Here is a 14,146-nt window from a genome sequence, read left to right as displayed (position 1 = left end):
AGTCTGTTAATTGTACACTGTCACCCTCTAGAGGAAACTTTAAAAAACCGAACTTGAAACTATGTTTAGTTACTTATGCTAATACCAAGGGAAGGACTCTTTATGGGGTTTAGCTTTATCTACAACACCAAATCTGACAGAATCAAAATATTTACCATAAAGAGTCCACATTTAGAGACTCAAATATTTTCTGGCTTCATTAAAGGAAAAAAAAAAAAAAAGAGAGAGAGAGAGAGACACACACACACACACACATGTTGCTCAAAATTATGTTAATAAAATCAAGCCTGTCCTCCATTTCTACCCTTCAGTCATTACAATCTCCCAGATTACACTGCATTGGCTTTTTGCCCCCCTTTCATTTTTCACCAATTAGGATAGTCCCTTTACCCTCACTCACTCTGCAACTGGTTTTCTAATTACCACCTACTATCAAAGATTTTTCATACAACTATTTCTCAACTAGCATCTGCCATTCAGATCCTGGTTCCATCACTTACTAACAGAAGAATCAGGATGATTGTAGGGTTCAAATCAGATATCCTGAAAGAAAGCATTGTTACAAATGCCAAGAGCTACATGAATGTTATTTGTCTGCTTCTTTATCCAGTGACAACTCTATGGCCATAGTTCCCTCTAGGGACCACAGGTTGCCTTACAATCCAAGTCAATTTAACAGACATTTTTGAGCCCTTTTTCTTTACTGTGTCAATATCTCTAGTGGCCTAGCACGAAGTGACACTGTAAATAGATAAAAAGCACCCAGAAGGGTGCTTAAGTTTAAAGCCTAGAAGACACAATAGGCCTTAAGTTTAAAGCCTGGAAGAGACAACAGAAAATGAAAAGCAGTTAAGGTAAAGCCATACAAAGCACAATGAGGACAAAGAAAAGAAGCACCTTAGGAAGTTTAGGAGAAGGCCTCCCAGAAAAAGTGACATTCAAGTAGTACATAAGGATAAAGTAGAGTAAGGGTGGTGAAGAAGTAAAGAGTTGTCAGGACAGAGCGAACAAAATGTTGGAAGACTTGAAGACAAGAGACAAATGAGAAAGGTTCGGGAAACAATGAAATTCAGCTTGATTAGAACTGCTAAAGACGATTTCAGAGTTCAAATAACTAAGGGAACTTACATATGGAGCTACTATAGGTGGCTTTTATTTAAAAAAAAAAATTTTTTTTTTACGTTTATTTATTTTTGAGACAGAGAGAGATAGAGCATGAATGGGGGAGGGGCAGAGAGAGAGGGAGACACAGAATCGGAAACAGGCTCCAGGCTCTGAGCCATCAGCCCAGAGCCCGACGCGGGGCTTGAACTCACGGACCATGAGATTGTGACCTAAGCTGAAGTCGGACGCTTAACCGACTGAGCCACCCAGGCGCCCCTATAGGTGGCTTTTAAAAAACAGTTTGGTTTTAATAAAGCTTTTGCTTTGAAATTTTTTATGGTATGGAATATGTTCACTTATAGAACAGAAAACAAACAACAAAAAATTCAAAAGAAACACTATATGAAACTAAAAGCCACAATCTTTTTCTCCAAGTATATACACATTAAAAAGCTCAAATTATGTGTGTGTGTGTGTATATACACACAATTTTATATCCTGCATTTTCATACAAACTTCCTCCCATGTTACAAAAGATGCTTTGTAATTCTTAAATGATTACATTACTTTCCACCCAGTAGATATGCCATAACTTAATTAACCATCTCCACAGTGATCTGTATTTTGGTTATTTCGCATTTTCCACAAATGTATAAATAATCATCCAGAGAACTCCACATAAAGCCCTCAATATATTTGTGATTATTTCCTAAGCACAAGCTTTCCAAAACTAGAATTACTGAATTACAGATATTTTTGTGATTCAATCCATTTTGCCAAAATGCTTTCCAAAACTTTTGTACCAATTCACACTGCCTTGTCAATGGAGATTTCACTGTATATTCATCTGCACTGTTACAATTTTACAGCCAAAAAAAAGTAAGTGATTTTTTGTTTTTAAAATTTTTTAAGTTTATTTATTTTGAGAGAGAGAGAGAGGGAGAGAGAGGGAGAGAGAAGGGGAGCTCGAGTAGGGCAGGGGCAGAGACGGGGGTGGGGGGAGAGAGAATCTCAAGCAGGCTCCGCACCATCAGACTCAGGGCTTAAACCCACGATCCAGGAGATCATGACCCGAGCCGAAATCAAGAGTCAGACACTTAACCTACTGAGTTAGTTGCAAAACGTAAGTGATTTTAATTTACATTACTAGTTATGCTGAATTTTAATGATTCCCATTCCTTCCTTCAGCAGTTGTATATACATGTTCTTTGTCCATTTCTCTATGGGTATCTTAGGTTTTATAAAATCATTTTATATGAGTGTTTTATATATCACGGATATTGGCCCTTTGTCTCATCTACTGGAAATATTTTTCCTATGCAACGTTTTTAAAATTGTAGTGTGTGTCATACAGAATTTCTAAGTGTTTACAGTTAACTCTATCATTTATTTATTTATTTATTTAAACTAAGCATTTAAAACAGACTACCTGTTCTAATCTAGTGGCTCAAGGGATGACCTGTTTGAAGTAGAAACTTGGAACCTCTGTCAGTAGTTTAGGTGTAAGATAAGGGTATGGTATATACCAAAGAAAATGAGGAGATAAGTAAAATTTTTAAAATTTAACGACTGATTGATTGTGAAAGATATGAGGGAAGGGAAAAATGGTTAAGCTTGTAATTTCTAGTTAATAAATTTGCAAATCTGACAGAAATAGAAGATATTCTAGAAAACTTTAATATATCAACACAGGTTCAAGCCAAAAATGTGTATTTTTTAAGTTTACTTCTTTATTTTGGGAGAGAGAGAGAGAGTGCGAGTGAGGGAGGGACGGAGAGACAGAGAGGGAGAGAGAATCCCAAGCAGGCTCCTCACTGGAAGTGCAGAGCCCGATGTGGGGCCTGAACTCACGAACCATGAGATCATGACTTCAGTCCAAGTTGGATGCTTAACTAACTGACCCACCCAGGTACCCCCAAGCCAAAAATATTTTAAATGGAAGAAATTGGTAAATATATAAAATAATTTCCCCCCAAAGAACAAAGTTCTGCTCTACAAGGACTTCTTTAATCAAAAGAGAGAGATAGATCTACTGTGTTTTAGTCCAAGTCAGATAGGAGAACCTTTTCAACAAATATTTAGGAAACCAGCATGACATTGTTACTAAAAATCTGACAACGATAACACTCAAAAAAAAAAAAAAAGAGCTAAATCAATATTATTTAGGAACTCTTCTTGGGGGAGAAAAACAGAAAAAACAGACTAGGACACTAAGAAAAATACACAATAAAGCGTACAGATTTGATACCAACAGCATATAAAAAAGGAAAAACTGAAAAACTGGGTAGTAGCAAAATTTAAAACTTTGTGACTCCGTTATGAAGACAAAAGAGAAGCTACAGACTGGGAAAAATATTTGCGAAACACATATCTAAGAACTTACAGTAACTACAATATATAAAGAACTCTCAAAACTGTAAAGATAAAGGGGGGAGGGGCAAAAACACATTTTGTTGAAAGGTGATATACAGATAGTAAATAAGCACAAGATGTTAATTGCAGTAGCATGGGGAAATAAAAATTAAAGCCATGATGTTAACATAACTACCAGAATGACTAAAATAAAAATAGTGACACGGGAAGCCTGGGTGGCTCAGCTGGTTGAGCATCTGACTCTTGATTTCATCAGATGCTCTGTGCTGAGCATGGAAGTCTGAGATTCTCTCTCTCTCTCTCTCTGCCTCTTTCCCCTGCTCACACACACACTCTCTGTAAAAATTAAAAAAATAAAATAAAAAAGAGTGACATACCAAATGCCAGCAATAACATAGAGAAACTGGGTCACTCGCCACTCACGTTGCTGACTGGAATGTACAATGGTACAGCCAATCTGGAAAAGTTTTGCTAGTTTCTTATAAAACTAAATACCAAGAAGGGGTAGGGAGCTCTGTGGGATCTCTTTCATAACAGATCTCTTTCATGAGCTCTCCATCCTTATGACCGAATCGTCCCCCAAACACCTCATCTACTAATACCATTACTTTTGGGGAGTTAGGATTTCAACATGAATTGGGGAGGAGGGAGGCAAACATTCAGATCATAGCACAACCCAAATGTCCTTCAATGGCTGAACTGTTACACTCTGGTACATTCATACCATGGAATATTATTGAGCATTAAAAAGAAACAAAATATTGATACATGTAACAACTTAGACGAGCTTCCGGGCAATTATTACTTGCCGAGTGAAAAAAAGTCAAGTCTAAAAGGGTATATAATGTATGACTGCATTTATATAATATTTTTTAAATGGTAAAATTTTAGAAATGAAGAATAGGTTAGTGGTTGCTAGGATACAAGGATAGGGTAAGGTTGACAAGAGACAGATGTGGATTTAGAAAAGTAACATGAGGGATCCTTTGTAGGGAACTGTTTTCCTGACTATGGTGATACAGGAACCTGTATCTGATAAACTGCTTGGAACTAAATACACACACACACACACACACACACACACACACAGGAATATACATAAAACTGGGGAAGTCTGAATAAGATTGGTGGATTTTATCAATGTCAATATTCTGGTCATAGTATTATCATTTTTTTTTGTTTGTTTTTTGTTTTGTTTTGTTTTTTTGTTTTTTTTTGCAAGACATTACCACTGGAAGACATGGAGTAAAGGGTACAGGATCTTTCTGTATTATTTTTGGGACATGCATGCGGATCTACAATTATCTAAAAAAAAAAGGTTAATAAAAAAAAAACTAATGGGATTCTTTCCAGGAATGGAAGAATGTTTTAAATGAGAATATTTACTATTTTGTTATAACTTACTAAATTAACAAGTTCAAAGAAGTAAGCACAAGCACATTACCACTTGCACAAATAGTACAAAAAGGTAACTTGATACATAGCATTCAATATACATTCCTGATTTAAAAAGAAAACAAAAGACCAAACAACATAAAAATATAGAAATATTAAGGTCATAATTTAAAAAATGATAAAACACTAGGGTATTCACATTAAGCCCATAGATAAATCATTTCTGGAAATCATATAATACCAAAATGGAGGAGGCACAATAATTATACCTTATGCTAGATACTATACCTATGACTTCACCTAAAACTCATTATAAACATAGTAAGGTAAGGGGAGCCCAGTGGCTCAGTTGATTAAGCATCTGACTTCAGCTCAGGTCATGATCTTGCAGTTCATGAATTCAAATCCCGAATCGGGCTCTGTGCTGTCAGCTCAGAGCCTGGAACCTGCTTCAGATTCTGTGTTTTCCTCTCTCTGCCCCTCCCCCACTCCTTCTCTCTCTCTCTCTCTCTCTCTCTCTCTCTCTCTCAACAAAGGAATAAACACTAAAACATTTTTTAAACATAGTAAGGTAAATTATAAAACAGAGCATTGGAATTCTTTCCATTACATTTCCTTACTGTAGCTAGAGCATGTCAAAAAGCTATAACTTACTCTATAGTCACTATATAGTTCATTTATTCAATCAACAGACAAAATTTACACATATCCACCATGTCTTAGGTACTATATTAGGAGTCAGAGATTCGAAGATCATCAAATAAGACATACTTCTTGCTCTCATGGAGCTTATGCTCTAGTGAAATGTTAGTAACATTTAGAGAGATGGCATTCATTAAATATTTATGAATGTCAGTTATGTGCCAGGTGGTGAGAGAAAACAAGATACTTATTCCCTGTCCTTCAGGAGAATCTAGAAGATTAAAAGGTAAAAAGGTGTTTATAACACTATGTAATTAAGATGAGGGGCACACTGGAACAATTTCTAGACTATCCTTTGGAGGTAATGAAAAACAGCCTATAAAATGTAGAATTTGTATTGAATCAGTACTAGTAAGTTAGCCAGGTGAAGAGGAAGTCAGGGGGATTCCAGGCAAAGCCTCAGACGTAAAAGACAACAGGGAGCTTTACTGGTCAGCAAGTACTTCAGCATAATAATCTTCTTTTTTTTTCCTCACCAAAAATTCTTTGCTCTAGGAAATTTAGAAAATTGTTTGCATGAAGATTATAGAAATGTATCCCTTCGCACACTTTTAAGTTGACATCTATCACTTTTCATCAGATATTTAAGCAAGTATAAAAGATGTAACTTCTATACATCAAATTCAGACATCTAAAATTGTATCATTCTTTCAGCTGTTAAGTATCATTAACAATTTAGTATCATAATCTATTTTAAAACGGAAAAAGCTCTTTCTTCAAGAGTCAGAAATGATACACTTTGTTATTTCTTTTAACCTACATTTCCATTTACTTATCCTACTGAATTTTATTATAAAAGAATATATTTGTATGCTCAAAAGTCCTAACCTGATTAGCATACTTCTCTGCAAAAAAAAAAAAAAAGTATCAAAATTGGGGGCATCTGGGTGGTTCTGTCTGTTAAGCATCTCTTGATTTCAGCTCAGGTCACAGTTCATGGAATTGAGCCCCACAACCAGCTAAGTGCTGTCAGTGCTGAGCCTGCTTGGGATTCTTTCTCTCCATCTGCCCCTCCCCTGCTTTCTCTCTCTCTCTCTCAAAATAAACATTTAAAACAATTTTAAAAATGTATAAAAACGGAAATTTAAATTTATCAAAACTTCCTGTGAAATAAGGTGCTAAGCATTAAAGTTTTTCCTCTGGATTTGAGGTTTTTGTGATTATTGTAATGAAAAATTGATCAAAACAACATCAATATGTTATACATTTCAATAATAATTAAAAAGAAAAAGTAAAATTTACTGTTAACGTGTCTTATAATGAGCTAAACTATGTATCTAGGAATCAGTATGATTTACTGTCATAATGAACCAGAGTAATGTATTGGTTCTATTCCCACTTTTACGAATTTAACATAGGAGAAAGTTCAGAGAAACTTTCTCTTTCAGAGAAAGTTCATTCACATAAAGCAGTAGGTGAGAATGGAAGTTTTGTCACAGCAGAATCACAGAATTCTTTTCATTCCTTCTGGGTTACAGGCTAAAAAGCATATAATCATCTATCGTCAAATACTATTTTTAATAATCTCTCTTAGCTGATATTTCATATAGGTCAGCCTCAAAATTTGTTTTAAAACTAGAAAAGGACTTGTCACCCCATCATTAGAGTTATTCATTTTCTCAATTCTGCGAAGCATACCAAAAAATCTTACGAGGATTCATCATGTCCTTTCATTCAGAGGCTTGTTTATTCTAAGACACTGAAACAAGATTGGGAAAACTGAAATGCTGTTCATTTCAACATGCTCTGGCAAAGAAAACAAAAACATTAGAAAAACTCAAAACCAATTCAAATGTTTTTATGTTATTACTTGCTTTAAATGTATTTCTGAAAAAACAAAATACCTCAGAGCCGAAAATTAGGCTCATTTAGTTGGAGCATGTCTATCGTGTAACATAAATGGCAAAACCTGCTGCTAATGCCAAACCAGCCTGCCAATGGTGGCTTACTTTTCAGAAAAATACGATTTAATTTTCCAATCAAATAAGTGTTAACCCATGTCTCCATTCACCGCATCTCATCTGACTTCTAATTCCAAAATTTGAGTCAGCCACAAATCCTTATGTCACTTGGATGAAACAAGGCACTACCACTTCCAGCATTTCTCCTTTGCTTTTTGGGGTTTGCTCTTCTATCAGGAATGATATTCTTTCATAATGAATAGAAAATGAAAAGGTGAGGTCATTTCAGGAAAAGCCTTACATTCTGGGAATTCGGAACACTGCAACTCAGGCCAGGTTTTAATGCGAGGCTTTGCCCTTAAACAGATACATTTATAAACATACGAGACCTCTGAAAGACAGACTTTTCCACTGTGGTCCTTGCATGTCTTTGTCCTCACAGCTAAACCTTCTCACACTCTCTCACACATGACTCTGATCCCAAAATGTCCCTCACCACCCCTCTGGGTTAAATCCCAAATGATCAAACAATGGCTACTAAATATCTAAGGACAATCCTTTCTCTTCCCCCTCATAAAATGTTCTGCACTCATTCCCCAAATTAGAATGTTGCTTTTGACATCTTTTCTCATGCCCAGCGTTTTCAAATAAAGGCTTATTCTTTGCTCTGATTTTCTTCCATATAAAAAAGGGAAGGGCAGGAAGCTCTCCTTAATACCTTAATTAACAGGAACTTCACTATACCAGTAATTTGAATTGTCCCTTTTTTCCAGACACCCTGGAAGGTTTTCCACCTTCTCCCCCAGGGCAACACACCATAAAAATACTCACAAGGCATGGGAGTATGCCTTTCTTCTTTAAAGTAGGAGAAGGGCAATTGTGTACAGGATGTGGGAAAAGAGAAGCAGCATACTACTTTGCTACCCTGATCAAAGGAGCTTTGTTAGAAAAGAAACACAGAAGTTGAGAACTGGGGATATGATTCCTGTAGAATTACTTGCACCCCAAGGTTTGAAGAACACTGGTTTGGTATGTGTAAAGCACAAATCACAAGTAAAGGGGTCCCCACGAGCAGTCTTCTGTTACACAACAGAATCAGACTCACATGTACAGCAGCTATAGGAATGATCAGAACACAAATACAAACAAATATTTATAAACCTTTTAAAGAAATAAGTGTTTAAAAATATAGTAACAAAAGACTATCAGAAACGGCTGGGCCAATTTAAAAACAACAAAAAGAGAACACCCAGAATTAAAAAATGAAAACAGAAATTCAACAAATGGGTTATACAATAGGATATATGGAGGTGAACACAGACCTGCAGAAATTATACACAATGTAGCACAGAGACACAAAGGGATGAAAACATTAAGAGACAAAGGAGAAAAGTGAAGCACGTGTCTCATCAAAATTTCAGTAGAGAACAGAGAATACTTGAACAGATAATAGAGAATTTTCCAGAATTTATGGAAGACACCCATCTGCAAATCCAGTATGCCAAAGTCCCAAACAAGGTAGATGAAAAGAAATCAAGTCTTGGAAAATTAGAATATAAATCAGGAGAGTGATAAATTGGCTATATTTTAAAGTTAAGAACTTTTGAACATCAAAGGACTTCACAGAGTAAAAAAATCAAACTATGAACTTGGAGAAGACATCTGCAATGCACATATAACAAATGATTAGTATATTATTAAGAAAAGATAAACACTGAAATTAAAAAAAATAGAAGCAATAAATAGGTATTTCAAAAGGGAATCACAAATGGTAATTAACATATGAAAAGACGCTCAACCTCATTAAGACACAGTGAATTGCAAATTCAGCTTGAATTTCATGCTCACCAGATTGGACAAAATTTAAAAGTCTAATAACTTCAAGTATGGTGGGTACCTCAGTGTTCATTTTATTATTCCTTAAACCATACACACGTTATATGTATTCTTTAATATGCATATGTTTCATAACAAAAATATTCTTTAGCTACCACTTGGATTTAGCAATGCAAATGTTTGTTCATGGCCCTGTTGAGAGCAGTTTTGGTGAAATAAAAGGCATGAAAAGCAGACTGCAATGAGCTGAAAAGGCTCTGGGAGAAAGGGAGGTAAAGACAATACCCACGACTATTTCAAGCTTACCTTTGAAGTTAGGCAGACAGGACTATAACTTTACAAGAATGTCATAGTGGCAGCTTTTCTTTTTTCTTTTTAAATTAAAAAAAAAAAAAAACTGGGGCAAGTTTAGAAAGAAATAGCGAAAGGGGGAAGATGATGACACAGAAAATAAAAGTCCCTAGGTATTCACAAAAGTATGTAATACAGAACTCATGAACGGGAATTTGTTTTAGACACGAACAAGGGTTCCTACTTACTTCATTGTTATAAGAAATTACCTCTTTGACCTTATCGCATCATTTTTCTCATTGCTATAGCCACTCCAGTTACAATGGGCTCCTTGATCCTCCTTCAAACAAGCCCCTGCCTCATGACCTTTGCATATATTATTCCCTCTATATTTTCCAGATGATGCAAAGCCTGTCTTTCTCTTCGTTCAAGTCTTTGCTCAGATGTGAACTCAGTGACACATTCCATAACTACCTTGAAAGTGAAATCCCCTCCTTGCTCCCTACCACCCTACTCCTAGTACTCCCTTCTCTTTTCCTTGCTTTGTCTGTCTTCAAAACCTTCTACTAGTCCATATAATATGCTCATTTTATTGTTTAATCTCCTCTCTTCCTCACTTGTATATATGTTGCATGAATGCAGGAACTGCAGCCACAGTGCCTAGTAATGCCTGATACAGGAAGAAGTTCAGTAAGTACAAGGTGATTAAATGATTAATAGTCCTTCCTTACTTGTGGAACCTGAAAAACAAATATAATGGAAATAACACCGTATGATTTGAACAAAATGGGAGACAGCCTAGAGAATAATCAACTTACTGCCTACAGAAGAGGTGACATTTGGGTTAGATCTTGTATCATGAGGAGTTTGCCAAGTGGGAAAAAAAAACAGGTAGACATTCCAAGAAACTGAAGAACGTAGAGGTGTGAAAGGGCCTTCAATACTTGAGATATGGAGGTACTGGAGTTTGACAGGGATGAAAGTAGACCAGAGTTTAGTGAACGTTTCAATGTTCACAAAAGGACACATTATATTGAGCTTTTCAATGCTAAAAGTCCTTCACAGAAGATTACAATTGCTTGGTAACTTGTTTTATTTGCCTTCAAGTTTAAAGTTTACATAAAAAAACTACTAGACATACTACGAAGGAAAAAATTTGAACCACCTAATTTGTTCTCTATCAACTGTAGATTATAGGTCTCATAATCAACCAAAGTGATAGTATTGCTACCAAATGTCTTGGCCCCAGGTATTATTCAAAGACAAAAAATTCCCACTGGTGGGAAAATGGTCAAATTCAAGTGCTAGTTTCCTAGCAACTCATCTCCATTTCATCACTTATGAGTTTCTGAATGGGCTTTCATGTTGTCATAATTAACCTGCACTCATTACTATGTTTTCAATTAGTCTACCTTCTTCCTTTTGTCCACATCACTACCGTCTTCGGGACACTCACCTTTGTTTTAGCCCCAACACAATTAACTTAACTGTCGAGGTGATTTTGGAGACAGGAGACTTGCTGAATATACACAGAAAACCTTAAGACAGTGTGTCACTGAGCTCATGAGCCCATGCAGCCAGTTTGGCAATATTTAAGCCCAAGACTGGAGAGGCGACGAAAACCAGGGGTGCTTTTAAGTTTTGTCTCTCTGGGCCTGCGAGGCGGAAAAAGGGGGGAAGGTGGGGAAATCCCAGAGAAGGGCGGGGCCGCACTGTGTTCCCAGGGCAGGCCAGAGGTCAAAGCTCAGGTCCAAAGCTGAAGGGGCGGGGCCTGCCTTAATAACCAAGGGGTGGTGTGTGGGCCCCGGAGGGTAAGGAGAGGCACGGCGACTCGGAAAGACTCACAGTAATAAGCGACCACAGGGTCCCGCTTGTCATGCTCCTGAGCCGTCCTCAGATGATGCTGTATGCTCTTAAACTGGGGGGGGAGTGGGGGCAGCTGAGCAAGCGCGGCCATCTCTATTCCAGGAATCACCACTTCCTACTCGCGCGCTACCGACACTTCCGCTTCCGTCCGGCAGGTCGCGCGCACGAACGCGCAAAAATCCCGCCCACTTTCCGTTGCTCAGCGACAGCAAGTCAACTACGGGCTCCCAGCAGGGACATTCTCAGTGTACCCGGCTCCGGGGGGGTTAGATACCAGTGTAGGCTAAGCGGCACCGCCGTGGTGCCGCTTGTGGCACCAGCGCTCTCTGCTGGCTGCGGATGGGAGGGAAAAGAGTTTTTGTTTTCTTTTACTTTCTTGCGTCCCCCAGGCCTTTTTTTTCTTTCCTTTTTTTTTTTTCTTTTTCTTTTTTTCTTTTCTCTTTAGCGAGACGGAAAGTAGAAAGGGGAAAACATGAAGAGAATAAAGTTTGCTGATTGGGAGAAAGGGTAAAGTGAATTGTCGTTGACATCATTCAGGAATTATCACTTCCAGTTCCTCAGATTATTTTAATAGCGTCCGTAGAAACCTTTCTGATTGTAGAAACAGTAAATTCAATTATTGCCCGAGATGAGAGATGATGTGTTTAAAATTTTATATTGAATTCTTTTATATTGATACATTGGATAAAATAACCAGACTTTTTTTCAGCTTAAACACTTAAGCACATAAGCTTAAAGAAAATTGAATTTTCCTTCTGAACTGGGTCGGTGTCCGCTAGCGAATGAATAATCTGAAGGTCATTTATTTCTGGGTAATGATGAACAATTTGTCAAGTATTTTAACTCATACCATTGTGGACATCAACTTTTCCTTCTACAACCAATGACTTCAATTCTTTTTCTCTCTTCTCATTCTGTCATCTTCTGGGACTTTACACTTCATTTGCCTCCTCCAGTAACCTTTATCTTTATTGCTTTATTTCCTCAGTTCCCAGTTTTGAAGGTTCATCTTAAAACTAGTTTTCATTGAAATCATACTATCTCCAAAGAAAAAGATCTCAAGCTCTGAAATTTGCCCTGCATGCTGTTTGCTAATCACCAAATCATCCTCCCCTCTCCCTCAACCCCTGCAGAAACTGCCCTGTGTCCTGTGTCCGTATTTTTATCCCTACTTCCCCTCCTTTGTCCCTCTCTGTTGGCAGAGTACATTGCTCTAGGTCTGCCTGTTTTTACCTGACAGAAACTGAGTTATGTATTCTCCCCAATCTCAGTAACACATTCACTATCACTTGAGAATGTAGGTGCTACAGACTGAATATGTTAAAATTCGTTTGTTGAAACCTAATACCCAGTGTGATGGTATTAGGAGATGGAGTCCTTGAGAGGTGATTAGGTGATGAAGGCAGAGCTTTTATAAATGGGATTAATGCCTTTATAAAAGAGACCCCAGAGAGCTAGCTGGCCCTTCCCACTATGTGAGGATACAATAAGAGGGCAACAGTCTGCAACCTAGAAGAGCGGTCTCACCAAAACCTGACCATGCTGGAAGCCGGATCTTAGACATCCAGCCTTCAGAACTGTGAGAAATAAATTTCTATTGTTTGTAAACCACACAGTCTGTGGTATTTTGTTATAGCAGCCTGAATGGGCAAAGACTGTATGGTTTCTCTCTCCTCTTATTCTCACTATTCTAACTTCCCGTCATAAGTTGCTGGATTGGTAGAAACTAAAGCAGAGTGGGATAACCATAAATGTCATCATTCTGTCCTTATGACTTCTCATTTATTATTTTCCTATTCTTCATTCTCAACTGTGCTTATCCTTAAAGTTCACCTAAGAAGTTTGTTCTGTTTTTGTTGTTGTTTTTTGTTTTGTTTTGTTTTGTTTGTTTTAAAGACTTATATCTAGATATCACCCCCAGGCAGTCAGATGTAATTGCTCTTGGTTGGAGCCTAAATATCAGTATTTTTAAAAGGTCTTGGGGAATTTTAATGACACATCTAGAGGTGAGGACTAGTGCCATAAAGAATCTTCAACACATAGCTGATGTTTCAAGTCTTCTCCGCTGTCTTTAAGCTAGACCCTCTGCCCTGATTGCCTTGATGGGACACTAAAGTTCCTGCTGTTGAGATTAAGGTCACCAGATAGGAATTGTTTGACCTCGCCTTTGCCATGACAAAGTAATAACAACTAGCTAACCCTTGCTGAGCATCTATCATGAATCATGTATGTTTCTAGGGATTTAACGTCAACTCATTTCATCTTTACAACAACCCTATGAATAAGGTATTATTGTTTTCACTATCTTACAGAAAAGAAAAATGAGACACTTAGAAGTTATGTAACTTGCACCAGATGACAGCCAGTAAATATGAATGTTTGTTATTAAAAATCCATGTGCTTTGGTTTCAGAGCCTGTAAATCTAGTCACTACTACTTGACTTTAATATCTCTAGACCAATATGTTATTGTATTTTATGTTTTTCCTATTGAGTGATCCTGTGTCTGAAAATCATGTGTTCCTATTCCTAATGAAGTCTATACCTTCCTGTTATTCTCCTTTTTATTATTAATATCAATATTTAATGTTAATATTTTAAATATTTATTTTTTAAATATGTTTAATATTAATATTTTAATATTTAAGTTTTAAATATTTATTTAGTTTTGAGACACAG

At 37.0% G+C, this 14,146-nt stretch overlaps 1 protein-coding gene across 2 annotated transcripts in view; it reads right to left on the bottom strand.

The window, feature by feature from the left end:
- Window positions 1-11,640, bottom strand: part of VTA1 (vesicle trafficking 1) — a 69,571-nt gene extending 57,931 nt beyond the window's left edge. The window contains exon 1 of one of the 2 annotated variants that reach the window (XM_045499836.1): window positions 11,448-11,640. In XM_045499836.1, the coding sequence (XP_045355792.1) occupies window positions 11,448-11,559 (112 nt within the window). In that variant the 5' untranslated portion in view covers window positions 11,560-11,640. The remainder of the gene's footprint in view (window positions 1-11,447) is intronic. The other variant, XM_045499837.1, reaches the window with a different exon arrangement.
- Between the last annotated feature and the right edge of the window lie 2,506 nt (window positions 11,641-14,146).

The sequence above is a fragment of the Leopardus geoffroyi genome, chromosome B2 (assembly GCF_018350155.1).
Source record: "Leopardus geoffroyi isolate Oge1 chromosome B2, O.geoffroyi_Oge1_pat1.0, whole genome shotgun sequence".
Taxonomy (NCBI): domain Eukaryota; kingdom Metazoa; phylum Chordata; class Mammalia; order Carnivora; family Felidae; genus Leopardus; species Leopardus geoffroyi.
This window is presented reverse-complemented; position numbering and strand designations above follow the sequence as displayed.